Raw genomic sequence first — 27,455 nt, forward strand, 5'->3', positions numbered from 1 at the left:
TTAGCGCAGTAGCCTTTCTGGCTGGCGCCTGGCATGCCCCAGAGCCCACCCCTCTGCAGCCGCGGTCGGGGCTCTGCCAGCCTCACGGTGAACTCCGAGTCTTCGAGCAGCCTCGCTCTCGTCTTTGGCGCTCAGGCTGCTGGTTCAGCCCCAGCAGCCGTGACCGGATGTGGCGGTAGTTTTCCACTGCATCTGCCACCTCATCTTTTGGCCCGGCCGCTTTCTGAGCTTCAGAAACGCGTCCTCGCTCGTACCTCATGGGTAGGCGTGTTCTGTGGCCTCTGCATTCAAATCCTTCTTCCTCTGATCTCCCGCCCGTCCCCCTCCCTCCGTCACCGGTGGGTTTACGGCCCAGGCGTGGACATGATCAGCAAGATGCTGAAGATGCAGATGCTGGAGGACGAGGATGACCTGGCCTACGCCGAGACGGAGAAGAAGGCCAGGACGGACTCCACGTCCGACGGCCGGCCCGCCTGGATGAGGACCCTGCACACCACCGCGTCCAACTGGCTGCACCTCATCCCCCAGACGCTGAGCCACCTCAAGCGGACGGTGGAGAACATCAAGGTGCCGGCAGTGGGCGGGGCTGCCCCTTGGCGGCTGTGGCCCCGGAGGGCTGGACGGACGGAGCTCAGTGTAGTCCCAGCGGGCCCCCGGGCCCAGGTTCGGGTGAGAGGGGGCGACCCTGTGAAGCTGGCCAGAAGCGCTCTACGAGGTAGTCCGTCCGGGTACGCTAGGCCAGTGGTTCCAGGGCCCAGCCCGTGGCAGGCTTCCGACCAGCTTCGCCCGAGGCCCGGGCCCAGGGCGAGCTCAGGCGAAGCCGTGAGCTCCCGGGCTCCCCGCGGGGGACCTGGTGTGGACGGGCCTGCCTCCCACGGGAGAGGGGGCCTCTCCCTGACTCTCCCCTTCACCCTGGCCTTCCCGTGTCTTTGAACAATTTTAGGACCCTTTGTTCAGGTTCTTTGAGAGAGAAGTGAAGATGGGGGCTAAACTACTTCAGGACGTTCGCCAGGACCTTGCGGACGTCGTCCAAGTGTGTGAAGGGAAGAAGAAGCAGACCAACTACCTGCGCACGCTCATAAACGAGCTGGTCAAAGGTACTGGCCCTCCCGGGCGTGCCCTGGGGCCCGGCCCCCCACGTCCGCCTCACGGGGCGCCGAGCAGGGCGCACCGGGGCCAGGTGGCTGCTGCCCTCCGGCGTCGGCAGGTCCCGCCCGGCCTCGCACACGTTGCCATCTGCACAGACCTCCCTGTGAGGGCAGCTGGGGGTCAGGCTTCGAAGGGCCCAAGAATTTGTTTTTCCTACTTGCTGGGCCCTGAACGTTCCCTCAGATCTTTACCGCCTTTAGGAGGGTGGCCACCACAGAGGAAAAGTGGGGGACGTGAAGGATACAGGGAGCGAGCACCCAGATGTCTCAAGAGCCTGACCTGCCGGTGACGCCCAGCCCCTTCCGTGATGGGGGTTAGCAGCTGCGGTGTCCCTTGGGGCCACTGGGGTCCTCCATGTACACCCCGTCAGCCACACTGAACTGAGCAGGGCAGAGGTGGTGCGGGCCCAGCCAGGACAGGAGACGTGGTGTGGGGAGGGGGCGGGCGGAGTGCTCGCGCGCAGGCGCAGCTGGGGAAACAGGCGAGCTCTGGCAGGTCCGAGCACCTGTGCCGGGGATGTGAGAACCGAGCCTGGGTCACCTCGCTCGCAGGGATCTTGCCTCGGAGCTGGTCCCACTACACGGTGCCCGCGGGCATGACCGTCATTCAGTGGGTGGCCGACTTCAGCGAGAGGATCAAACAGCTACAGAACATCTCTCTGGCGGCTGCGTCTGGCGGCGCGAAGGAGCTGAAGGTGGGGAGCGGCTCCTAAGTGGTGCGGGGGAGGGGCAGCCCCGGGGCCGCTCGGGGACAGGCACAGATCCCCTGTGGCTGGTGCTCGCCGCTCACGGGGGCCCCTCCTTCCCGCAGAACATCCACGTGTGCCTGGGCGGCCTGTTCGTGCCCGAGGCCTACATCACCGCCACCAGGCAGTACGTGGCCCAGGCCAACAGCTGGTCCTTGGAGGAGCTCTGCCTGGAAGTCAACGTCACCACGTCCCAGAGTGCCACCCTCGATGCCTGCAGCTTTGGGGTCACGGGTGAGTCGGGGTCCAGGTTGGGTGCCGGTGTGGCTCCCAGTCCGTGTCTGAGGTCGCGGGAGGCAGCACGCCAGGGCCGGGCGCGGTGTGACAGATTCGGGCAGCCTTTCCCACGGGTGACAGGGCCTGACTTCTCCCCGCAGGGTTGAAGCTCCAGGGGGCCACGTGCAATAACAACAAGCTGTCGCTGTCCCACGCCATCTCCACGGTCCTCCCTCTGACGCAGCTGCGCTGGCTCAAGCAGACCAACGCAGAGAGAAAGGCTAACGTAGTAAGTGGCCCCTTCCTGTCCCTGGGGTTGGCAGGGGCCGTGCGCACAGCCGCGAGTGATCAGGTGCAGCCATCGCCCCCCTTCCCCCGGGGCCAGCTCGTCACTAGGACCCCAGGGCCACGCGGAGGCAAGCCGCCCCATCACCAGGGCCACTGTCCACCATGCCCGCGGTGTCCTGCCTCTCCCGAAGCCGGCAGTAAGGCCCTGCCCTCTCCCCCAGGTGACCCTGCCCGTCTACCTGAACTTCACCCGTGCGGACCTCATCTTCACGGTCGATTTTGAGATCGCCACCAAGGAGGATCCACGTAGCTTCTACGAGCGTGGCGTCGCCGTCCTCTGCACGGAGTGAAACCCGACTCCCGGTCCCTTTTCTGTAGTAACTATTTAACGTTTCTTCGTCATTAAACCGTTCGGAAGGAGTGGACTTGTCACAGGAAAGTCGTTGGTTCGAGGTTGGAGGAAGCGGACTGGAGGCTGAGGGACGGGACGGTGGGAAGAGGAAGGACTCGGCTGTGTGCCTGGGAGGCTCCGTAGCCTGGTTTGCTCGGGAATAAAACACTAAGCACGATCCAGCTCTCGCCTCTTCTGTCCCCCTCTCCTCCCGGCGTGGAAAGTGGGGGCCCGTTGCAGACACCAGGACAACTCCCCGTGCCTAGAGCAGTTCTGGCCGTCCTGACTTAGCACCCTGCAGGCTTGGGCCTGCTCACAACCCCTCGGGTGGTTTCTGTGTCACGTGAGGGTCCTGACGCCCCCAGGCAGCCTCCACCCATCCCGTGTCTACCCCCCCACACCCCAGGGAAGCAGCTGGTTCCCACGAACTGCTCACTGTTCACACCGGACGTGATGCGTGTGGGCTCCTTGTGAAACTGGGTTGAGTGCCTTATGGCAGCTCCTAGGGTTGATCAGCGACCAGCTGAGCCTGAGCACAGGCCCCCCCCCCCGCCCCCCCATGACAAAAGTCTATTCTTGCTGCTGGTCCCCCCCATGAGCAGGGCTCAACCACCAGCCGGGTGAGGAGCCGGGTCTGAGTGGGTGCCTAGGCACCTGCCCCTGACGCCGACCCGACCTCTTCTGGGCAACTGCCAGGCTCCAAACATCCCCAGGGCTTGGCAACCAGTCTCCTCCCCACCCGGTTCTGGAATGGTCTATCAGGGATCCTGGGAAAGCCGCCTTGCAGTCCAAAGTTCTACTTGATTGAAAATTGAGGTCCGTTTTAAAGGTTCTTCTCTGAACCGATAAATAAGGTTTTTTAGTTTTTCTGCAGCGGTATTCCCGAACAGGGCTATAGGCTGGGACCAGGCCCAAGGACGGATGAGGGGAGCCCACAGAAAGGCCGCCATGGGCATCTGTCCTGCCTACCTCCTCTGCCCACCCAGCACACACAGGTGAGGGTCCCAAGCACGAGAGCAGCCGTGCCCTCCCGGCACAGAGCAAGTTCCTGAACAGGGAGGACCGGACGCCAGTCCAGAGGCCCTGAGCGGGAGCCGCTGCGCCTACTGGACGCCTGCCTGCTGCCCCCGAAAGCCCAGTGTGACCGTCCTGGGCCCCAGGGCCTCTGAGCCTCGCCCCACTGCAAGCCCGGCCTGTGGGGGCCTCGGTGGGGGGGGGGGGGGGGGTGGACCCCACCTCTGGGACCACCCACTCACCGTCCAGTCGGGAGGGTCGGACCGAAGAGTGGCCACGGCACTACTCATCCTTAGCGAGCAGCGCTGGCACACAGGCCAGAGGGCCCCGGAGCCGGGACAGCGGCGCGCCTGTGCCCGGGCCGGCCCCCCGTTACCCACCTCGCACCCCGGCGCCCCGCCCACCCGCAGGAACGGGCGCTCTTCTCCTCGGGCTTCCCTTTATTGGCACTTGGGAACAGCACGGTCCTGGGGGTCCCGGGGCGTGTGGGCAGCGGCCAGCCGGCACTGGCGCCAGGCTTGTGCTCAGCTCATGCCTGCTGGGGAATAAAAGACTCAGTGAGCAAACGCCCAGAAGCTGGGAAAGGGTAAGAGAGCCACTGCCACCCCATTGTTTTCAAATGGCACGTCAAGAAGGGGGCGCCTGAGTGGCTCAGTCGGTTAAGCGTCCGACGCTGGCTCAGGTCATGATCTCGAAGTTCGTGGGTTCGAGCCCCATGTCGGGCTCTGTGCCGACAGCTCAGAGTCCGGACCCTGCTCCAGATTCTGTCTCCTTCTCTCTCTGCCCCGGTCTCTCAAAAATAAACATTTATAAATTAAATTTAAAAAAGCACATCAAGACCATGACGCTGTCAACAGCCAAAACCAACTGCTCAGAAAACCCTCTGTGAACACAGTGACAGAGGAACGGAAACGGGGACACGAGGCAGCTGGTCAAGGTGCCGGGTGGGCAGTTCACACCAGAATCCACCAGTGTGTTATCCTAAATATTCTTACCTTGTTGTGTCAGCAACCCCCAGAGCCCCTCCTCTGTCCACCCCATCCCCCACTCCCCCACCCCCCTCAGCAGATGCGCCAGCAGGGAGAACAACGGGTACCACGAATTCGGGTTTTTTAAAAAAATTGTTCCACCAACGCATAAATATTTAGTAAAAGTCAAGAAATGCTCGGACTCGGGAAGCGGGTTCCACGAGGGTCACACAGGACCTTTCCTCCACCGGAAACCCGTTTGTAAGCAAACAGGTGGGCACCCAGGTGTTCATTGTTTAAGACACGCAAAGGGCAAGTGTTCCATTGATACAAGTCCGTCAGCGTTGGCTTTGGCCAACGGGCACCTCCTTCCCGAGCCAACTCCGCTCACCTCGGTCTAGGCCACATACTGCTTCTTCCTCTTCCTTTTCTCGGGCTCTGCCAGTAAGAGTTCCAGTTTCCTCTTGAAGAGGATGAGCTTGGGCCCCTTGTCCTTCTCACTCCCAAGTCTGGGAGGCGGCCGGGACCCTCTGGTCCTGCCCTGCGTGTGTCTGCCGGGCTCAGAGGGCTCCGCGGTGGGGAGGAGGGGACCGGCTGCCCTGGGCCACCCCTCCTCCGTCATTCTCCGGTCCTCTGGGGCTCCGGACGGCCCGGCTGGCCACCCTGGCGCCTCGGGGCCGCTGGCCTCGACAGGCCACATGTCCACGTCGTCGGCCTCCGGGGACGCAGGGCCCCAGCTGGCAGCTTTGAGGAGGCGGTCTGGGATTTTTGAGGCGAGAGGATCTTCTACGCGGACCTCTCCTGGACTCCTGGAGGTCGGTGCGTGTGAAGGCACAATACAGGTCACGTCGCCCGGACAACAGGTGCTGAGACTGTAGACAGAATGGCTGGGGGGATCTTCCGAAGACTGGCCGTCGTAAGGATCTAAAAACTGACGACATCATTTATTTCTGAGCCAATTAGCAATTTCTACCAGGGTAAAGCACCACACACTTGTCACGCGCAGAAGTTCCTCTTTCCATCACTGATGGTGGCAAATTTTGCATATCTGCCTTGCAATTGTTAAAAATGCATTAGATGGGCACCCGGGTGGCTCCATCAGTTAAGCGTCCGACTCGATTTTGGCCCAAGTCATGATCTCACAGTTTGTGAGTTCGAGCACCGCGTCGGGCTCTGCGCTGAGGGACTTTGTCTCTCCCTCTCTCTGCCCCTTCCCTACTCGATCTCTCTCTCAAAATAAATAAACTTAAAAAAAAATAAATAATAGGGGCACCTGGGTGGCTCAGCCAGGTAAGCATCTGACTTTGGCTCAGATCACGATCTCTCGGTTCACAGGTTTGAGCCCTGCCTTGGGGTCTGTGCTGACAGCACGGAGCCCGCTTGGAATCCTCTGTCCCCCTCTCTCTCTGCCCCTCCCCAGCTGGCACTCACTCTCAAAAAGAAACATTAAAAAAATAAAAAATTGGGGCGCCTGGGTGGCTCAGTCAGTTAAGCATCTGACTTCAGCTCAGGTCATGATCTCACAGTTCGTGGGTTCAAGCCCCGTGTCGGGCTCTGTGCTGATGGCTCAGAGCCTGGCACCTGCTTCAGATTCTGTGTCCCTCTCTCTTTGCCCCTCCCCTGCTCGCTCGCTTTCTCTGAAAAATAAACATTAAAAAAATTTTTTTTAATTAAAAATAAAAAATGCATTAGACAGATACCCCATAGCATCCAAAAGGCCTGAGGGTCCACCATCACTGGGAGCCCAATCTGAGCCCCATAACTGAAAGCCCTTATCCCAGTGCCGTGCACAGGCCGGTCCACACCACCAGGGGCCCGGGAGGGCGCTGTCTGAGCTCACTTCCTCCCAGAGTCGTTTTCCTGGCCTGCCTGCCTCAGGCTCCCTGACCAAGGGGTGCAGACACGTGCCCCTCACCAGCCACCACCCCCACACGAAGGGCTGTCCAAGGCGGCCCAAAGGGGCTGAGATGAGCATTTAAGTCCAGTGGTCACGGTTTTCAAAGGTGCCCGCGCTCTGTCCTCAAAGGCCACGTGTGCAGGTCAGCAGCTGGCCGCCTCTTTGTGACCGCTGGCTCAGGGGGCCTTGGAACTCTCTGGATCCCTTATCACACGGCTCCACTGCGTGTACCCAACCTCGTACCCGAATTCCTTGACCCGAATTTCCTATTTCTGACCTGACCTCGTACCCGAATTTCCTATTCCTTACTCTAGCTTTTTACCCTCCTGCCGAAGTGGCTCTGGCAGCAAGGGTCTCCAGGAAAGTCTAAGGCCCCGCGACTGACCATCGTCACTTCCCCCACTGACAGTGGGGAGCTGCACCCCTGGTAACTCCCAGCGCTGCGCTGACCCCCCCCCCCCCCCAGCTCCGCCAGGGCCCCGTGAGGACCAGTAAGGTGTTCCCCTCTCACTGACCACAGACGGGGCTTCAGTCACACCCTGAGAAAAGGCCCCGGGGCTGAGCCAATTCAGGGACCCCCATGGGGTCATCTCACCTGGGTGGTGAAAACCTCCCGAGAAAGCTCATTTCTTCTGTGGACAGTCAACGCTGTTACGGAGTCCCCAAAACAGGGAATAAAATAGCTAACAGCATAGTCTGTAGGCAACGGTAATCATTTCAGATTCAGAGACCGCTCAGAATTGTTGGAGTTCACAAAGCCAGCATCGTGGGACCCCCCACGATGGCCTCAAGGCCCAGGCCCGAGGGGGTACCCGTGTGGGGGAGGCTAACGGTCTCGGCCTGCGAATCAGCCAACAGCATCCATACTTACAAACCAAGGGATGCCGGGATAGGACGTTTATCCCCTGGCTAGAATGGTTTGGGTCAGAACGGCAGGACAGCATGACCTGGTGCCTCAAAGCACCATGAGACCAAATATTCACCATCCCCGAACTGATTATGGAGATTGCTTTTAATTTCGATTGAATTTAATCTACCCCAGCCGGTAGAATGTGCCACTCTTGATCTCCAGGATGTGAGTTCGAGCCCCACGCCGGGGGTAGAGATTAATTAATTTTGAGATTGCAATTACTCAAACTTATGGCCTTGTCAATCTTCCAGGGGAAACTACTTTGAGTCTTTTTCTTACTTAAATGTTTTGGGGGGGGGCGGGGGTGGAGAAAAAAAAGGAAACATCCGTTTAAATATCAAAGTGAAGCTCCGCCTCACATATAGTAACTCCATTCTTAACCAGAAAAGGGCACACACAGCAGGTCCCAAACCACTCTCCTTGCAAAGTCCTCCTTGAAGGGTCGGCCCGTGGCTGGTTCTGGGGACTTGGATTTGGGGAGGGCTCCACTGTCCTCTAAGTGAGGGGACTGGCTGCTGGCCCATTCTATCACCTACCTCTCTCCAGATACCTTCAATTAACTCCATGTGATTCTTTTTGTGATTGGCCTGGGGAAATTTAAAGAAACAAAGACAGGCGGTGCTGAATAATCCTTTCGATGAAGGCAGGCGGACAGCAGCTCAGCGTTCAAGAGCAAGGGGCAGAGAGAACCCACGCCCGTGGGTCCCGCCACACCGGACACTCGGCGGATGGCGGCCCTCGGGGGCGGACAAGAAGGACTTCCCTGGTCTGAGGGACTAAAATGCAAACGTGGGCCGCCATGAATAGGAAGAGTAGAACCAGGAATGTGGCAAGAGGGTGAATTCAGCAGCTGGATTTAACTGGGGAGAGAGAACCCTGGAACTTACTCTAAACCCAAAGCCAGAAGATCATGGAAGATACTAGACCATCCGTCCTAACCCCTTCCTTTACAGATGAGGCCCAGACAACAGCCAGGCCTTGCTTGCTCAGGGTCCCTCGAAGAACCCGGGGCTGGCACCAGATATTCTAGAACCCTCCTTGCTAATCCCAGGCTGCTGGGAGAAAGCAGCTCTTGCTTTTTCTCATCGACAGACTCCCAAAGGACAGGAGATTGAACACCCCTGCTTTTGAGAAGAGAAGCCCCGTAAAGATGTTACCAAGAACCGCTGAGAATACCATTTCCACAGAGGGTGCGGGCCCAGAGCAAGGGTTCCTGGTCTGGGGCACACGGGGTCTCCCGCCCTCCCCGCCCTGCCCCCATGTCCACTAGCAGGGGAGGGGGCGTCAAGCAGGAGAGCACCTTGAAGCGATGGGGTGTGTTCCTCCACCTCTTCTGGAAGCCGGCCCTGGTGCTAGCAAACGCTGCCCTGATGCAGGCGGGCCGGCCGGACCTCAGACCAGCCATGGCCGGGGCCTGGGCTTTTCACTTTGCTACAAAACATCAAGTTCACAGGGACAAAGCACAGGTCACTGGTTGCCGGGGGCGGGTGAGGGCTTGGCCACAAAAGGGCAGGAGGGAACCTTCCGGAGCTGTGGGACTGTGTGCCTCGGCTGTGATGGCGGTCGCTCTGTAGGACGCATTTGTCAGAGCCAGAGCTGCGTCCCAACGGGGCTGGGTTTCACCGTGGGTGCTACCTCCCCAAGACAGATCTAGAGTTTTCTGAAAGCGTTTTAGGGAACCCGCGGGCAGCTGGTGGCGGGGAGTGTAGCCCGTGGGCTTCGCCTCTGTGAGGGGAAAACTCCTTTGCCCCAAGAAGCTCGGTCTTAACAAGCTCATTGGAAATGTCACACATTCAGTATGGAAACCAATTTGACAAATTTCATAGTTAAAAAAAAAGAAACAAAAAAAAGAATATCTTATTTTACGAGGAAAATATATTCTTTAATTGAGGCTTTCATTTTTATTACGCTAACTACTATCAACAATTTCAATTTCTTTTGAAATAAAGCACAGATAAATCTAGGGGCAAAAAAAAAAGGGAATGTCACACATTCATTGACACTGAAAGTTCTAGACTGTTGGGGGGGCACCCACTCAGCTCAAATGTCCTCCTCCCCCTTTAACAGGTGAAGAACGTGAGCCCGGGATGGGGACTGACCCACCCGAGTCAGAGAGCTTTTCCCAAGTGTGAGGTTGTTAAAAAAACAACTTTTTCAAAAAACAACAGGCACCCAAAGAAGAGCGAGAACAGCAAAAAACAAAACAACTTACCCAGAGCACGAGGGGCTGCAAACCTACCTCCGCGGAGTCTCATGTCCCTGGCTTTCAAGAGTCCTCGCGGGAAGGCACCGCCAGGCCCTGAGGGGAAGCGCCACAGTCACCACACGCACGCCTACCTCCAGCTTCCCAAAGTGGGCTCCGTGGCACACCAGTTCCGGGCCAAGGTCAGAGGAACAGGAAAGGATAAAAACAGACCCTAAAGCACAAGGCACATTAGCATCTTCAAGGCTAGAACGGTTCCCAGCAAAAATCAATTTCTTTAAGGGGCGTCTGGGTGGCTCCGTCGGTTGAGCGTCCGACTTCAGCTCGGGTCATGGTCTCGCAGTTGGTGAGTTCGAGCCTCGGGTTGGGCTCTGTGCTAACAAACAGCTCGGAGCCTGGAGCCTGCTTCAGATTCTGTCTCTCTCTCTCTCTCTCTCTCTCTCTCCCCGCCTCCCCTGCTCATGCTCTGCCTCTCTCTGTCTCTCAAAAATAAATGTTAATAAATATTTTTAAAAAATCAATTTCTTTAAGTATTAACTGAAGTCCGTCTGTACTTCCTTCAGATGTCATTAGCTTTCACCTCGCCTCCTCTTTCTGCCCCCGGGTCCCACCCAGGACACTACATTCCATCCAGTGGCCACTCAGTGGCCACATCCTCTTAGGCCCCTCTCGGCTGTGACAGCGCCTCAGGCTCTCCTCGCTTTTGATGACCTGGACGGTTCTGAGGACCGTCTCGTAAGATGTCCCCCCACGGGATTCGGCTGACATTTTTCTTCCGAAATCACTAGGACTGTGGATTTGGGGAGGCCGCCCCCAGAGGGGCAGTGCCCTCATCGCACGGGTGTCACCATGAAGTTTTACAGGGACCTCGCCGTGGCCACCTGGCTGGCATGGCACCTGTCGGGTTTCTCCCTCCCGGCCCTCCTGGGACACGGTCACGCCGGCCACCACACTCAACGACTGGAGATTCATGCCCCCGCGCAGACAGGGAGCGTCTACGGGGCTCCCTCCGCGTGGGAGATTTTTCTACCTGCTTGTTGATTTACTCAATTACACTTGGGTTATAATAAATACGACAAGAGTATGTGACTCTTGATCTCGGGGTTGTGAGTTCCGGCCCCACGTTCAGCGTAGAGATTACCGAAAAAACTAAAACATTTAAAAAGAATAACTACATACATGCTACGCGATTTAGTCCCGTTTTGGCCGGAACTCGTTCCGTTGACTCCTGTGTCCCTGTGACATGTCCAAAGCAACTTAACTTTGAACTCCGAAGGAACGCGTCCTGTTTCTCAGTGCTCTCTCCAGGCCAAGTGCAAACAAAAGTACCAAAAAAGTGAAATTATAACAAGTAGAGGAACCAGACCCCTCTTTCCTCCTCGCTTTCTCTGACGGAGGTACAGGCCAGGGTCAGTGCCAACCCCATGTTTTCTAGACCAGCTGGTTGGCACCGTGTTAAAGGGCTTCTTACGTACTTTTTAACAAAAAGGTATTTCATGCGTGTGGTTAAAAAAAAAAAAAAAAAAACCACCATTAAACATCATACAATAAATACACGAGGTCCCCCAGATGCTGACTGTGGGCCACCCTGTGCGTCCCCAGGACATGCAGAGTGGATCCACATGCAGGCTTTTTTTTAATGTCTACATGTTTGTTTATTTTGAGAGAGAGAGAGAGAGAGAGAGAGAGAGAGAGACAGAAAGAAACGTGGGGGAGGGGCAGAGAGAGAAAGGGAGAGAATCTTAAGCAGGTTCCACGCTCAGTGGGGAGCCCGATGTGGGTGGGGCTCAATCTCGACCCTGGGATCACGACCCGAGCCGAAATCAAGAGTCAACCGCTCAACTGACTGAGCCACCCAGGCGCCCCCACACGGGCTCCTTTCTACGCACTTGTCCACGTGGCGGGGCAGGACTCTATCTCGTGATCTGTCCACAGGATGTAAGGGCTATGAGGCTCGGCCCTTTACCCAGGCTCGGCCCTTTACCCCAAGGGCTGCCGCTGCCTGTCCCCCCACAGCTCCCGGGGGTGGGGGAGGCTCATGATTTCAGGGGAGCACGTGAGGCCTAAGGCAGGCTGACGGTGCTGGGCTTGTCCTAAAAAAGGCCTTCCTGCCGAGAAGCTGCGAGAACGTCAGCCCGTCCCCTTGGGCTGCATGTTTGAAAATCTCCTAATGAAGAGTTGAGAAGTCACCACCTCTGCCCTGAGAGCCACCAAATCCCTACCTTCGACCGAGTCCTGGGGGTTAAGCTCTAACCCTCAGTGCCGCTGCCCACCCTGTATCTGCCCAGCTACACACGCCCACTCGCGCGCACACACGAGCACCTGCACCCACGTCCCTGGCCCCAAGGCCCTCCTCCCCCCCCCCCCCCCCCCCCCCCCCCCGCCTCTGGTGACCCTGGTCTCCACCTCCCGGCTCCGTACGCCCGGGCCTCGCCGCCGGTCCTCGCCAGGATCTCTAACAGGTTCTCCCAACTTATTTGTCCAAGGTCAGCCGGCTGACCTTCCCCAAACCTGCCCCACCGCAGCCCTCCAGGCTAGGCACAGGCCGCTCTGCTGATCTTGCTGTTCAAGCTACAGTCTTCCCATCGCCCCGACCCGTTCCCTTCCAAACCCCACGTCCCGTTCATCAGCCAGCTTCCAGATGAGCCCAGAATCCCATTGCTTTCTCCCCACTTCCTCGCCCCAGAGCAACGCTGTTAGAGCTTGGCTGGCATCACACAGTATCCCTCCTGCCCCCTGTGGCCTCCCGGTCCCTCCCAGCTCCTCTTGTCCACCCCTCCACGGCTGGCGGTCCCCCCTCACGGGCTGAGCCCCTCACTTCTAACCTGTCTTTCCACTGAGGCCACCCTCCCACGAGGCCTCGCTAGAGGCCCCCCAGCTCACATCCCAACCTCCCGCTCAAGCCGCCTCTTCTCACGCAGGCGCACAACACCCACCACTGCATTTTTCTCCCTGGTCCCGGTCACTCTAGCAATCTCCGTGCCCTCCTGCTCTCTCTCTGGGATCGGCAGCCCCTTTCAACCGACTCGAACGCCGTCACCTGGACTTTTTGCTTCTCCGTCCACAGCCGTGTCCCCAGAGCCTGGCACAGCACTGACCACGGGGTCGATGCTCAACAGGTATTTCCTGGAGGCCTGTGTGCGTGCATGTCCCACAGGCGCCCTCATCCGCTACGTCCCCGGCCAAGTGCATATTTTTTAATATCCGGTGGTCATGGACAATTTTACTTTTTTAAATTTATTTTAATGTTTATCTATTTTTGAGAAACAGAGTGCTAGCAGGGGAGGGGCAGAGAGAGAGGGAGACCCAGAGTCTGAAGCAGGCTCCAGGCTCCGAGCCGTCAGCACAGAGCCCCACGTGGGGCCTGAGCTCAGGAACCGTGAGATCGTGACCTGAGCCGGAGTCGGCCGCTCAACTGACTGAGCCCCCCGGGCGCCCAGCGGTGCATTTTCCTCCAAGAGGTGTCCCTGCTTCAGCGGTCTCCAGTGTAGCTACAGTGACACCACCACCAAGACCTGCCACCCTGCCCCAGGCCAGACAGCAGCTCCCATTTGCCAACTGCCAGATGGCTAAGAGTCAACGTGGTAATTTGACATTTGCTACAAATTGAACGCTTGGCCAATTTTCCTAACAAAGCTTTACAATGTTTGCTTTATAAATAGAACGTTTTAGTGTACTAATAAAACACTGGAAAATAAACAGCAAAGGGGTGGCTGGGCGGCTCAGTCGGTTGAGCGGCCGACTTTGGCCGAGGTCATGATCTCGAGGTTTGTGGGTTCGAGCCCCGTATCAGGCTCTGGGCTGACGGCTTGGAGCCTGGAGCCTGCTTCTGATTCTGTGTCTCCCTCTCTCTCTGCCCCTCCCCTGCCTGTGCTCTCTCTCAAAAATAAGCATTTTAAAATTTTTAAATAAAAAAATTTTAATGAATGAATGAATGAACGAAGAGCCATTTTTACATTTTTCTAATCACAAGGTTAAATGCTGGCCAACAAGGCAGGAAGAGGAAAAAAAATGATGGGCCAAGACCTCCCCCAAACAATCCAAAGCCCCAGAGACTAGGGTGACCTCCTCTGGGAGGGAGGGGGCAGGAGAGGGGGCGGTCCAGGCCCAGGACTCCTTAACCTTAGCTTCAAGCTCCCTAGGACCTGTCCCCAGCCCCTTGTCACTCCACCCCTGGAACCACGTCCAGGAAGCGTGGCCCTGGGGGGTCAGGCCCACTCCCTAGCTGAATGAGGCTGGGTCTGAAGGTTCCTGCCTGGAGTCCAGGAGCAGGGGCTACAAAGGCAAAGTGAGGTCCAGACAGCCAGCTCCCGAGGGGGGGCCTAGGGGCAGACACGCCGGTCTGCAGGAAGGAGGAAGAGAACACACGCAAAATGATCTTTCGGCCAAGAGGAGTTCCGCGAGTGTATTCTCAAGATGTAGGAAAAAAGGAGGAAAAATTACGGGGAGGCCTCATCCGCCACCATCAAGAGGCACGGTGGGGTCATCAGAATTCGGACCGGGTTTGTTCTAAGTTGGCCACTAAGTTGATCTCAGTACTGAAGTAAATTTTGCTTTTCTGCTTTAAAGGAAAAACACATTTTAAAAGTTGTCTCTTGGGGCGCCAGGGGGCTCAGTCGGTTAAGCGGCCGACTTCGGCTCAGGTCATGATCTCGCAGTCCGTGAGTTCGAGCCCCGCATTGGGCTCTGTGCTGACTGCTCGGAGCCTGGAGCCTGTTTCAGATTCTGTGTCTCCCTCTCTCTCTGCCCCTCCGCCGCTCATGCTCTGTCTCAAAAATAAATAAACGTTTAAAAAAAAAATTAAAAATAAATAAATCAATCAATCAATCAAAAATAATAAAAGTTGTCTCTTGGGGCATGTGGGTGGCTCAGTCGGTGAAGCGTCCAACTTTGGCTCAGGTCACAATCTCATTCTTCGTGGTTTCGAGCCCGACGTCGGGCTCTGGGCTAATAGCTTGAGCCTGGAGCCTGCTTGAAATTCTGTGTCTCCCTCTCGCTCTGACCTCGCCCTGTTCACGCTCTGTCTCTCTCTCTCTCAAAAATAAACATTTAAAAAATTTTAAGTTATCTCTTAACAATATTCATTAATATCAACAGTTCTAGTTCAAGAACAGGCACCCTTTCCTTGCAATAAAATTTGTTCTGAAAGAATCCTCAAACTCCACATCCCCAAAAGTGATATTTTTTTAATGTTTATTTATTTTTGAGAGACAAAGAGAGACAGAGCATGAGTAGGGGAGGAGCAGAGAGAGAGGGAGACAGAATCCAAAGCAGGTTCCAGGCTCTGAACTGCCAGCACAGGGCCCGATGTGGGGCTCGAACCCACAAACTGTGAGATCATGACCTGGGCCGAAGTCGGATGCTTAATCAACCTAGCCACTCAGGTGCCCCATCCCCAAAGTGGTTTCTAGGCGGATTGGCTTTATTCGGGTGGAGATAGGCAGTGGTAACATGGTCTATCATTTCACAGGAAGCTCTGTCTTCATTTTCTACCTGCTTGAAAGAAACTAAGATCTGGTCCAGACTTCAAACATCTGAGCCCCCCTTCCTGGCCCAGGAACCTGGGAGAGCAGGAAGCTGTTGAGGGTTGCTCTTCACAGTATAAACACCACTACCCCCAAAACATACACATACACACACTCTATGTCCCTTTTTTCTACATTTATTTATTTATTGGGGGGGGGGGGGCAGAGAGAGGGAGAGAAAGAATCCCAGGCAGGCTCCGTGTTGTTAGCAGAGCCCATGAGACCGTGACCTGAGCGAAAACCATGAGCTGGACACTTGACCAACTAAGCCCCTCAGGCGGCCCCCACACTCTACGTCCTTTAGACACATGCCTGTTAGGTGTGGCTTCGTTATCTCCATGCCCAAGTCCCTGGGCCAGGGTCAGTGCTCAGGAAATATTCATTCAAGTGTAATAGTCTCAAGTGAAGTCAGAGGAGTGTCTGGGTGGCTCAGTGGGTTAAGGGTCCGACTTCAACCCAGGTCATGATCGTTGGGGAGTTCGAGCCCCACACTAGGCTCTCTGCTGTCAGCACAGAGCCTGCTTCAGATCCTCTGTCCCCCTCCCCTCTGTCTCTCAAAAATATTTGAAAAAAAAATTTTAAGAACAAAAGAAAGTGAAGTCAGAGACTGAAAATTATCCTCCTTAGTCCTACCCTTTAAATGATGGGGTGGGGGGTGGGGGCATGAGGGTCTGTACTTTGGTACACAAATCACAGAGGTATTCTTTTTTTAATGTTTTTTTAAACTTTTTTAAAAAAATTTTTTAATGTTTATTTTTATTTATTTTTGAGACAGAGAGAGACAGAGCATGAATGGGGAAGGGTCAGAGAGAAGGAGACACAGAATCTGAAACAGGCTCCAGGCTCCGAGCTGTCAGCACAGAGCCTGATGCGGGGCTTGAACTCATGGACTGCGAGATCATGACCTGAGCCGAAGTCGGCCGCTTAACTGACTGAACCACCCAGGCGCCCCTTTTTTAACTTTTTTAAATGATTGATTTTTGAGACAGAGAGAGACAGAGCATGAGCAGGGGAGCGGCAGAGAGAGAGGGAGACACAGAATCCGAAGCAGGCTCCAGGCTCCGAGCTGTCAGCACAGAGCCCGACGCGGGGCTCGAACTCATGGACGGTGAGATCCTGACCTGAGCCGAAGTCAGACGCTTAACCGACTGAGCGGTTACGCTCAGTATTTACTTATTTTTGAGAGAGTGCAAGTGGGGGGGGGGGGGACAGAGAAAGAGGGGGACAGAGGATCCCAAGCAAGCCCTGCACTGACAGCAGCGAGCCCAATGTAGGGCTTGAACTCACAAACCGCAATATCAAGACACTCAACCAGCTGAGTCACCCAGGTGCCCTGGGGTTGGTTTTTTTTTCCCTTTTCCCCTCCCTCAGTGTTAGATTTTATGATGGACACCTTCCTACCATACTTGATATTACTTTGGCCACTTTTTCGTGCAATTATTCTGAGCTGTAATAAAAAGGAAAGACAGTGGATTTTTTTTTTTTTTTCATATTCCTTACGCCAACTGAAAAAAAGGCGAAAACTTATAACTCCAGGGCACCTGGCTGGCTCAGTCCATGAAGCCTGCGACTCTTGCTCTTGGGGTCATGAGTTCAAGCCTCACGTTAAGCACAAAGATGACTTAAAAAAAAAAAATCACAATTCCCATTCCAGACAATGTTGACCAAGCTTTAAAGGGGGGAGGGGAGGGGGGGACACACATGTTTCAGATGAAGCCAATTCTCACCCTACCTTGTTTATCTGCGAGTCGACCTCTCCAAAGCACCTGGGCTTGTATCAGAATCCATCAGATCACCAAGTTCTACAGCCAAAATAAGAACCGCTATTCAGACTGAAGGAATTCACAGAATTCCTGGTCCTGGAACACAGGACCTCGGGATTTTATTTCTTATTTTAAATCAGGTTGCCCTCAAGGAAACTACGGGTTAAGATGACATTTTGGAGAAATACTGTGTAGCTTTGCAGACGAACCCCAGGGTAATTCCCAGGTGACCCAGAATTTTCCTGTGGGTTTGCAGGGGGAGGGGAACATGTCCACCAAGCTGTTTCATGCGTGAGGGCAAAGCAGGGTCAGCCCGGGGCCACCCTCCCACCCTGACCCTGACCCTGGGCAGAGATGGCCCAGCGCCCACCGGCCCCCACCCCTCCCCACATTGGAAGAAGGCTGGAGGCACCCCTTCTTAACCCCTCACAGGTAACGCCTGGAGGGAAATGGAGGTCCCCCCCCCCCACCTCCGTCCTCACCACACACTAGGCTCTCACTGCCCTGGAGGCCTGACTCCTGGAAGATTGGCTGCCCCTCCATAAGGGGAAAAAGTGGGGGGGGGTGGGTCTCCAAGGCAAGGACTCCCGACCCAGGCGGTGGGGCACCAACCCCCCAGGGAAGGCTGTCCTCACTCCCACGGAACCCCCCCCCCCCCCCGCAGGATCTGGACCCAGCTGCCTCGGCCCCTTCTTGCTGGCGGAAGCCCACCCGCGTCCTACCCGGGCCCACGCGGCTCTAGCGGCCCCCTGCGGGGCCAGCAGCGGCGGGGAGGGCGCACCCGGCCAGGCCCCTGCGCCCCGCACCTGCGCCCCCCCTGCCGGGGCTGGGGCTGGACGGGAAGAGGAGCCCCCGACGTAGCGAGGGCGTGTCGTCCCTCCGGTCGTCGGGGCCACCGGCAATGGGCTCGCCACCCAGGTGGGCCCGGGCGAGGCTCCTTCAGTGCCGCCCAGGTCGGAATTCGAGGGTCGGGCGCGCGGGGCGTGCGGGCGGGCACCGCAGACTCACCTTCTGAACGGCTTGTCCATCTCGTTCCCGGCGTGGTCACCGCCGAGCCCCGAAGGGGCGGGGGGCTGTGGCCGGACCTGTGTGACGTCACAGACATCTCCGCGGCGACGGGGCGAGCGGCCCCTCCCGCCCCGCCCAGACCCCCGCCCCCCGCGCCCCTGCGCCCCGCGCCTCGGAGCCGCCCTCCCGCGCTCCCTTCGCGGCCACGGAAGCCTTCCTGAGGACATCGCTTTGTCGCGAAATCTTGAGCGACTCCCCTGTGCCCCGGGATGACGTCCAAACCTTTTAACGCGCCCACCCGCCGCCCCCCTCCGGCGGTACCCGAGGACTGCTCCCGCCCCCGGGCGGCGGCCACTTCCCATCGCCCAGATTGAGGAGGGCCGCGAGCCCCTCCCCCAACCACCCCCAGCCCGGACTTCACCCCGCCCCCACCTCTGGCTTCCTTAAACCTGGGGAGCTGAGTTTGGCGCCTCCTCCAGGAAGCCTTCCCGGACCACGGAAGTTACAAGCCCCTCCCCTGCGTTCCCACCGCCGGCCGGATCAGCCTGTGTGGAAGTGGCCCAAGGATTTCTACTGGCCCACGAGTCCATGCGCCTAAGGGTTCCAATCCCAAGGTCCCTTCCCCCCACCCCTCCCCCACGGTGCCCGGCACAGTAACCGCTCAAACATATGTTTTGAATGAATGACAGGAATTGGGGAACTGGATACGCCGCAAATCCTGTTAGCTGTGAACTCGCTAGCTTCTTTGGTAATTTAAAAAAAATTGTTTACGTTTATTTATTTTGAGAGAGAGTACATGCACATACAAGAACAGAGGAGAGACGGATACTCAACTGACTGAACCACTCAGGCGGCAGGCCCCCTCCCGAGCCAGCTGGGATTTTGACAAGGACTGTGTTGAATCCGTAGGTCGATTTGAGTAGTATTTTGCCACCTCAACATGATGTCAGATGCTCAACATCACTAATCACCAGGGAAATGCAAATCAAAACCCCAATGAAAGGGGCACCTGGGGGGCTCAGCCAGTTAAGCCTCCAGCTTCAGCTCTGGTCATGATCTCCTGGTTCGTGGGTTGGAGCCCCGCGTCGGGCTCTGTGCTGTCAGCTCAGAGCCTGGAGCCTGCTTCCCATTGTGTCTCCTCTCTCTGCCCCTTCCCTGCTCGTGCTCTGTCTCTCTCTCTCAAAAATAAATAAACATTTAAAAAAATGAAAGGGGCGCCTGGGTGGTTCAGTCAGTTAAGCATCGGACTCTTGGTTTGGGGCTCAGGTCATGGATCTCATGGTTGTGGGTTCGAGCCCCCTGTTGGGCTCTGCACTGACAGTGAAGAGCCTGCTTGGGATTCTCTCTCTTCCTTTCTCTCTGCCCCTCCCCTGCTCAAGTCTCTGCCTCTCTCAAAATAAATAATTTAAAACCTCAAAAACAGGGGCACCTGGGTGGCTCAGTCGGTTGAGCGTCCGACTTCGGCTCAGGTCATGATCTCAGGTCCGTGAGTTCCAGCCCCAGGCCGAGCTCTGTGCTGACAGCTCGGAGCCTGGAGCCTGCTTCGGATTCTGTGTCTCGCTCTCTCTTTGCCCCTCCCCCACTCATGGTCTGTCTCTTTCTGTCAAAAGTAAATAAACATTTTTAAAAAACCTTAAAAACAACTTTTTTAGCTAAAAAAAAATACAATGATGTGTCAGATTCCAATGAAGTGTTACTAGGTATTACTCAGCCATAAACAGGAGCGAGATCTTGCCATTTATGACAAAATGGATGGACCTAGAGGATACTTTGCAAAGTGAAATAAGTCAGATAGAAAGAGAGAAATTGCAAACAATTTTCACTTACATGTAGAATCTAAAAAATAAAACAAATGAAAATAAAAAGCAGAAATAGATCCATAAATACAGAAAACAAACTGATATTCACCAGAGGGGACAAGGGTGGAGGGACAGGCAAATGGAAGGGGAATGGGAGGTACAGGCTTCCATTAGGGAATGAATAAGTCAAGGGGACAAAATGTACAGCATCGGGAATATAGTTAGTGGCATTTAAAAAAAAATTTTTTTTTAACATTTATTTATTACTGAGAAACAGAGACAGAACATGAGCATGGGATAGGCAGAGGGAAACACAGAATCTGAAGCAGGCTCCAGGCTTCGAGCTGTCAGCACAGAGCCCGACGTGGGGCTCGAGCCCACAAACCACAAGAGCATGACCTGAGCCGAAGTTGGACGCTTAACCGGCTGAGCCACCCAGGCGCCCCCCCCCCCCACCTTGGTCAGTGGTATTGAATAGTGTTGCATACTGACAGATGGCAGCTACACTTGCTGTGAGCCCAGGATAATGTATGGACTTGTCCAATTGTTACGTGGTCCACCTAAAACTAATGCAACACTGTGTGTCAACTAAAATAAAATACACACACATATTATGACTTCCAATCCATGAACATAGGATGTCTTTTCATGTCTTTCAACAACGTTTTACAGCTTTCAGTGTGCAAATCTTGTGTTTCTTTTGTTAAATTTATTGCTAAGTATTTTCTTCTTTTTGATGCTTTTGTAAATGGAGATATTTCTTTTTTAGATTTTTTTTTAACATTTGTTTATTTTTGAAAGACAGAGCGTGTGGGGCGCCTGGGTGGCGCAGTCGGTTAAGCGTCCAACTTCAGCCAGGTCACGATCTCGAGGTCCAGGAGTTTGAGCCCCGCGTCGGGCTCTGGGCTGATGGCTCAGAGCCTGGAGCCTGTTTCTGATTCTGTGTCTCCCTCTCTCTCTGCCCCTCCCCCGTTCATGCTCTGTCTCTCTCTGTCCCAAAAATAAATAAAAAAAAAAAAAGTTGGAAAAAAAAGAAAGACAGAGCGTGAGCAGGAGAGGGGCAGAGAGAGAGGGAGACACAGACTTGGAAGCAGGCTCCAGGCTCAGAGCCATTAGCACAGAGCTTGACGCAGGGCTCGAACTCATGAACTGTGAGATCATGACCCAAGCCAAAGTAGGACGCTCAACCAACTGAGTCACCCAGGCGCCCCAGTGGAGCTGTTTCTTAATTTTATTTTTGGTTTGTTCATTGTTAATATATAGAAATACAATACATTTTTGTATATTGATTTCATATCCTAAAACCTTGCTGAACTGGTTGTTCTAATAAGGGTGTGTGTGTGTGTGTGTGTGTGTGTGTGTGTGTGTGTTCTCCTTAGGGTTTTCTACATGCAAGATTACGTCATTTGCAAATAGAGATAATTTTTACTCCTTCCTGTCCAATCAGGATTTTTTAAAATTTATTTATCTTGATTAACTGCACTGGCTCAAACCTCCAGTATAGTGTTGACTAGAAGTGGTGGAATGGGCTTCCTGTCTTCTTTTTAATTGTGCATTTAATCATAGACCAAGTACCTTGAGTATGTTTGAGTTATAAAGGTATGTTAAGGAAAAGATGAAATACTTACAGATTAAATGGCAGGATGAGGGGAAACAAAAGGAAAAACGAACTATTGGGACCTCATCAAGATAAAAAGCTTCTGCACAGCAAAGGAAATTATCAACAAAACTAAAAGGCAACCGATGGAATGGGAGAAGATATTTGCAAATGACACATCAGATAAAGGGTCAGGATCCAAAATCTATAAAGAACTCATTAAGCTCAACAACCAAAAAACAATCCAGTGAAGAAATGGGCCAAAGACACGAACAGACACTTTTCCAAAGAAGACATCCAGATGGCCAACAGACGCATGAAAAGATGCTCAACATCACTCATCATCAGGGAAATACCAATCCAAATCACAGAGAGATACCACCTCACACCTGTCAGGATGGCTAAAATGAACAACTCAAGAACCAACAGATGGGGGCGCCTCAGTGGCTCAGTTAAGCGTTCGACTTCAGCTCAGGTCAGGATCTCACAGTCCATGAGTTCGAGCCCCGCGTCGGGCTCTGGGCTGATGGCTCAGAGCCTGGAGCCTGCTTCTGATTCTGTGTCTCCCTCTCTCTCTGACCCTCCCCCGTTCATGCTCTGTCTCTCTCTGTCTCAAAAATAAATAAACGTTAAAAAAAAAAAAAAAAGAACCAACCGATGACAGCAAGGATGCGGAGAAGGGGGAGCATTTTTGCCTTGTTGGTAGGAATACAAACTGGTGCAACGCTCCGGAGAACAGTATGGAGGTTCTGCCAAAAATTAAAACTAGAGGCACCTTATGACCCAGCATTGGCACAACTAAGTATTTATCCAAAGGACACAAAAATGCCAATTCGAAGGGGCACATGTACCCCATAATTTATAGCAGCACTATCAACAATAGCCAAATGATGGAAAGAGTCCAAATGTCCATCAACCGATGAATGGACAAAGAGGATGTAATATATATATGTATATTCACACACACACAAAAGAATATTACTCAGCGATCAAAAAGAATGAAGTCTTGACATCTGCAACAATGTGGATGAAACTAGAGGGTATCATGCTAAACGATATAAATCAGGCAGAGAAAGACAAATATCGTATCATTTCATTCATATGTAGAATTTCAGAAACAAAGACCGATAAACACGGGGAAGAGAAGGAAAAATAAGATAAAGAGAAAGAGGGAGGCAAACCATAAGAGACTCTTAAATACAGAGAACGAACTGAGGGCTGCTGCTGGGGTGTTGGGTGAGGGGATGGGCTAAATGGGGGATGGGCATTAAGGAGGCCACTTGTTGGGATGAGCACTGGGTGTTATATGTAAGTGATGCATCATTAAATTCCATTCCTGAAGCCATTGTTACACTATATGTTAACTAACTAGAATTTAAATAAAAAGTAACAAAAATAAAGGATACGATGAAATTCAGGAATTGCTTCAGAAAGCCTGGGGGGGGTGGATGACGGAGGGTTCCTGCGGTGTGGATGGGCCCAAATGGCCATGATCCGTTGACTGGACAATGATAGGCACGTGAGCTTCCATACTAGTCTATCTACTTTGTACCTTTGAAAGTCACATATGTAGAGCCAAAAAGAAAGAACTAAGAAAATAAGGAGAAAAGAAGGGAAATAGAAATCCCACCGAGGAACCGGAGCCCTGGGCAAGAATGCCGGAGCAGCCGTGGCCTCCACCATCCAGGTAGAAATATCTTCCCCAAATGGGCCATATCGCATGCCCGGCCTCCCTGCCCCGTGGTGCCACCTGGCCTGTAGGCTAAGACTGGTTGTATCCCTCAAGTCTCTTCTAACCTAGAGCTGTTTTAGTTTGTTTTAATGGCATGGATTTATGGAAGAGACCAGGCCAGATATCCTGCAGAATCTTCTGGTTTTGTCTGGCTGCTTTCTCAAAGTGTTGTTTAGCTTGTCCCTCTATCCCCCTCTCTCCTGTATTTCCTATTAACTAGTTACCAGGAGAGTCCCCATTTATTGGACAATTAGGCTATGTCCAATGTTTCCATACTGCAGTCTTGCAAAGAACATTCTTGTACATTTCCCCTTGTGCAGGTGGGTAAGACTTTCTCTAGCACCAGCCAAGAAGGGGAAGTAAGTTCTTCCTTAGAGACACCAAATTGCTCTCCAGCGTGACTATCCGTTCACACTCCCACCAGGGCTACACGTGAGTGCCCGTTTGCCAGACTCTAGCCAAAATTTGGTGATGTCTGACTTAAATTTCTGCCATTCTGATGGGTGTAAAATGTACCTCCTTGTATTCGGTTCCCCTTTTGTGATCACCAGAGACCTTCTCACATGTCTGCTGAACTTCCAGGCTAAGGAAGGGCATTGAGACAGAAGAATCCATAGGATGTAGGGGAGTTGCAAAATAGCGTGCTTTGCTATATCCACAATGAATGGAATTCACATATTAAGTGTTTTATTGGTTTCATCGGTTCAACTATTTAAAATTTTTTTTTTTTTTTTTTTTTTTACTTTTGAGAGAGAGAGACAGAGCGTGAGCAGGGGAGGAGCAGAGAGAGTGGGAGACATAGAATCTGAAGCAGGTTCCAGGCTCTGAGCTGTCAGGCCAGAGCCCGATGCGGGGCTCCAACTCACAAGCCGTGAGATCATGACCCGAGCCGAAGTCGGATGCTTAACCGACTGAGCCACCCAGGCGCCCTGGTTCAACTATTTTAAAAAGCAGGTAGCTGAGGGGCACCTGGCTGGCTCAGTGAGAGAGCATGCAATCTTGACCTTGGAGTTGGAAGTTCGAGCCCCACATTGGGTGTAGAGATTACATTCATTTATTTATTTATTTATTTATTTATTTAAACACATTTTTAAAAAATCTAAGTTTATTGATTTATTTTGGGAGAGACAGAGACAGTTGGGGATGGGGAGAGAGAGGAGAGAGAAAAATCCCAAGTAGGCCCTGCACTGTCACGTGGAGCCCAATGCGGGGCTCGAACTCGCCAACCGTGAGATCTTGACCTGAGCCCAAACCAAGAGTTGGATGCTTAACCGACTGAGCCACCCAGGCGCCCTGGTTCAACTATTTTAAAAAGCAGGTAGCTGAGGGGCACCTGGCTGGCTCAGTGAGAGAGCATGCAATCTTGCCCTTGGAGTTGGAAGTTCGAGCCCCACATTGGGTGTAGAGATTACATTCATTTATTTATGTATTTATTTATTTATTTAAACACATTTTAAAAAAATCTAAGTTTATTGATTTATTTTGGGAGAGACAGAGACAGTTGGGGATGGGGAGAGAGAGGAGAGAGAAAAATCCCAAGTAGGCCCTGCACTGTCACGTGGAGCCCAATGCGGGGCTCGAACTCGCCAACCGTGAGATCTTGACCTGAGCCCAAACCAAGAGTTGGATGCTTAACCAACTGAGCCACCCAGGCACCCAAGATAACTTTAAAAATAAAAATAAAACCTTAAAAAAAAAGCAGATAGCTGATTTATCCTTTTTTTCTTTCTTCACTCTGATTTGTTCGTTATTTTTAAACCTGGAATTAAAAAAACACACACGGTGTTGCTTTTGGACTACATTTCAAGCCCTAGAACGTCACTGGTCAAGTGTTGAAGCCTTAAAGAACTTCCGTAAGAAGCTAACGTATGTTCCGAGCAGACAGATACACTTGGCAGACAATACGCTCAGCTTGCTGGCTTTGCAATAACATCATGGAATCTTTGTTCAGAGTTTGATGGTGCTATTAATATACCGTGACTCACTAAGAGCTCTGCCTCCTGGAATGTTCCTCCCGGGGAGGTGAAGCCATGTTCCTTCCTATAGAAGAATAATCTGTAATCACACTTTCAAAGGTTTGAGTAGATCTGGAAGGCTTGGAAAAGGGAACAAAAAGCCTCCCGAGTTGTACAGAATTAGTTACACAAATTGCCGTCGACACAGAAAGGGGGGAATAGCCATTAAATCTACTGGTTATCCATTCACTCCACAAGTATGTATCAGGTGCGCCAGGCTGGCGGCGGGCACACGGGGCCCGTGCCTTCCTTCGTGGGCAGATGGGGCCGTGGAAAGGCGAGACCATCAACGAAGCCTTGAGGGACACTGGGGACAAACGCCGGAGAGAAAGGGAGAGCGTGGCAGGGGCTTTTGTGAAGGAGGCCACCTGCCTGGTGCAGAGGGTCACGAAGACCGTCCCGGGTGAAGGGGCGCGTGGAGGCCTCTAGAGGGGGCAGCCGGCAGTTTTGAGTTGCCCACCGCTGTTCTGGGGACAGTCCCACCACGGGAGGCCAGAGGCCTGTGTCCCAGCCTCCCTTGCCCCTGGGACAAGCCGCGTAACGAGCCTCAGCCAGTCACACGCTTTGGATGGGCTCTTTGACCGGAGTGGCCGGGGTGGGAAGAAGCCGGGGTCTGTCGACAGTGTGTGTTAAAAAAATTTGCCATTTTGACCATTAAAAAAAAATGTTTTGGGGGCACCTGGGTGGTGCAGTCGGTTAAGCGTCCAACTTCAGCCAGGTCACGATCTCGCGGTCTGTGAGTTCGAGCCCCACGTCAGGCTCTGGGCTGACGGCTCAGAGCCTGGAGCCTGTTTCCGATTCTGTGTCTCCCTCTCTCTCTGCCCCTCCCCCGTTCATGCTCTGTCTCTCTCTGTCCCAAAAAATAAATTAAAAAAACGTTGAAAAAAAAATTAAAAAAAATGTTTTTAATGTTTATTTATTGGAGACAGAGAGAGACAGAGCATGAGCGGGGGAGGAGCAGAGAGAGAAGCAGGCTCCAGGCTCTGAGCCGTCAGCACAGAACCTGATGCGGGGCTTGAACCCTCGAACCATGAGATCATGACCTGCGCTGAAGTCAAGAGCTGGACGTTTAACCCAGTAAGCCACCCAGGCGACCCCAAAATGACAGCTTTATTGAGATCCAATTCACATACTGTACAATTCATCCATTTGAAGCGTGTACTTCAGGGTCACCTGGGTGGCTTGGTCAGTTGAACGTCCAACTTCAGCTCAGGTCATGATCTCACGGTTTGTGAATTTGAGCCCCGCGTCAGACTCTCTGCTGTCACTTCAGAGCACGCTTCGGATCCTCTGTCCCCAGCTCCTCCCCAGTTCGTGCTCTCTCTCTCTCTCTCTCTCTGTCTCAAAAATAAACATTAAAAAAAAAAAAAGCGTATGCTTCAGTGATTTTTGAGTATAATCAGTTATTCAACCGTCACTGTAATCAATTAAAAAATTTTTTAACGTGTATTTATTATTGAGAGACAGACACAGAGCATGAGCAGGGGAGGGGCAGAGAGAGGGGGAGACTCAGAATCTGAAGCAGGCTCCAGGCTCTGAGCTGTCAGCACAGAGCCCGACGCAGGGCTTGAACCCACGAACCGCGAGATCATGACCTGAACCGAAGTCGGTCGCCCAACCAACTGAGCCACCCAGGTGCCCCACTGAAATCAATTTTAGAACACTTGGAGCGCCTCAGAAAGAAACTCTATAGTCCTCAGCGGTCATCCTCAGCCGCCCTCCCCTGCAGCCCCAGCCCATGCACCCATGCACCTTCTTTCTGCCCCCATGCATTTGCCTGTTCTGGAAATTTCGTGTCAGTGGGATCCTACAATAAACATGTGGCCTTTTGTGACTGGCTTCTTCCACTTAGCACGTTGTCAGCTTCCATCCATGTTGTGGTATGGATCAGCACTTCATACATACCTTTTTATGACAATAATACGATATCTGGAACGATTTTCCATTGTACGGATCACACTTGGTTTATCTGTTCCTGTGTCGATGGACATTTAGTTTGTTTCCACCTTTTAGCTGTTCTAAGGCTACGAAAACGTGCGTGGACATTTTCGTGAACATTTTCATTTCTCCTGGGGGGACACGCAGTGGGGAATCGTTGGATCCAACGGCAAGTCTCTGTTTAACTTCTCAAGGAAACTGCCAGACTGTTTTCCAGAGCAGCGCCGTTTCACATTCCCAGCGGCGGTGCAGGAGGGTCCCGATTTCTCCACATCGTCACCAACATTTGTTACTCTC

General features: G+C 53.5%; 2 protein-coding genes across 8 annotated transcripts in view; one reads left to right on the forward strand and one right to left on the reverse strand.

The window, feature by feature from the left end:
* Positions 1-2,971, forward strand: part of DYNC1H1 (dynein cytoplasmic 1 heavy chain 1) — a 77,849-nt gene extending 74,878 nt beyond the window's left edge. Inside the window, exons 73-78 of one of the 2 annotated variants that reach the window (XM_047864560.1) lie at positions 356-567; positions 944-1,097; positions 1,701-1,843; positions 1,960-2,128; positions 2,272-2,399; positions 2,620-2,971. In XM_047864560.1, coding sequence (XP_047720516.1) covers positions 356-567; positions 944-1,097; positions 1,701-1,843; positions 1,960-2,128; positions 2,272-2,399; positions 2,620-2,748 — 935 coding nt within the window. In that variant the 3' untranslated portion in view covers positions 2,749-2,971. Of the gene's footprint in view, positions 1-355; positions 568-943; positions 1,098-1,700; positions 1,844-1,959; positions 2,129-2,271; positions 2,515-2,546 lie in introns of both variants that reach the window. The other variant, XM_047864558.1, reaches the window with a different exon arrangement.
* Positions 2,972-4,225: 1,254 nt separating this feature from the next.
* On the reverse strand, positions 4,226-18,650 carry LOC125168997 (uncharacterized). 6 transcript variants are annotated; one of them, XR_007153386.1, is made up of 8 exons: positions 18,510-18,650; positions 18,078-18,154; positions 17,039-17,108; positions 9,818-9,877; positions 8,879-9,009; positions 8,115-8,165; positions 5,163-5,702; positions 4,226-4,338 (listed from the first exon to the last, which is right to left on the reverse strand). XR_007153386.1 is itself a non-coding variant. In XM_047864561.1 (6 exons), exons 4-6 carry the CDS (start codon positions 8,981-8,983, stop codon positions 5,169-5,171), a joined length of 690 nt encoding a protein of 229 aa, XP_047720517.1. In that variant the 5' UTR covers positions 8,984-9,009; positions 9,818-9,877; positions 17,039-17,108; positions 18,078-18,173; the 3' UTR covers positions 4,894-5,168. The 6 variants fall into 6 exon arrangements, 1 of the variants encoding a protein (XP_047720517.1); XR_007153385.1 differs by lacking the exon at positions 18,510-18,650 and having other exon boundaries at positions 9,791-9,877; positions 18,078-18,176; XR_007153387.1 differs by lacking the exon at positions 18,510-18,650 and having other exon boundaries at positions 4,226-4,341; positions 18,078-18,175.
* Positions 18,651-27,455: the final 8,805 nt, after the last annotated feature.

This window comes from Prionailurus viverrinus, chromosome B3 (assembly GCF_022837055.1).
Source record: "Prionailurus viverrinus isolate Anna chromosome B3, UM_Priviv_1.0, whole genome shotgun sequence".
NCBI classification, from domain to species: domain Eukaryota; kingdom Metazoa; phylum Chordata; class Mammalia; order Carnivora; family Felidae; genus Prionailurus; species Prionailurus viverrinus.

Bases quoted from the DNA above. Each gene is read 5' to 3' on its own strand.
- LOC125168997 (XM_047864561.1), bottom strand. From the start codon at position 8,983: ATGGCTGGTCTGAGGTCCGGCCGGCCCGCCTGCATCAGGGCAGCGTTT. The intron at 8,166-8,878 runs GTGCTCTCCTGC...AAATTTCCCCAG, and splicing joins ACACACCCCATCGCTTCAAG to GCCAATCACAAAAAGAATCA. The intron at 5,703-8,114 runs GTAGGTGATAGA...TGATGTCGTCAG, and splicing joins TTGAAGGTATCTGGAGAGAG to TTTTTAGATCCTTACGACGG.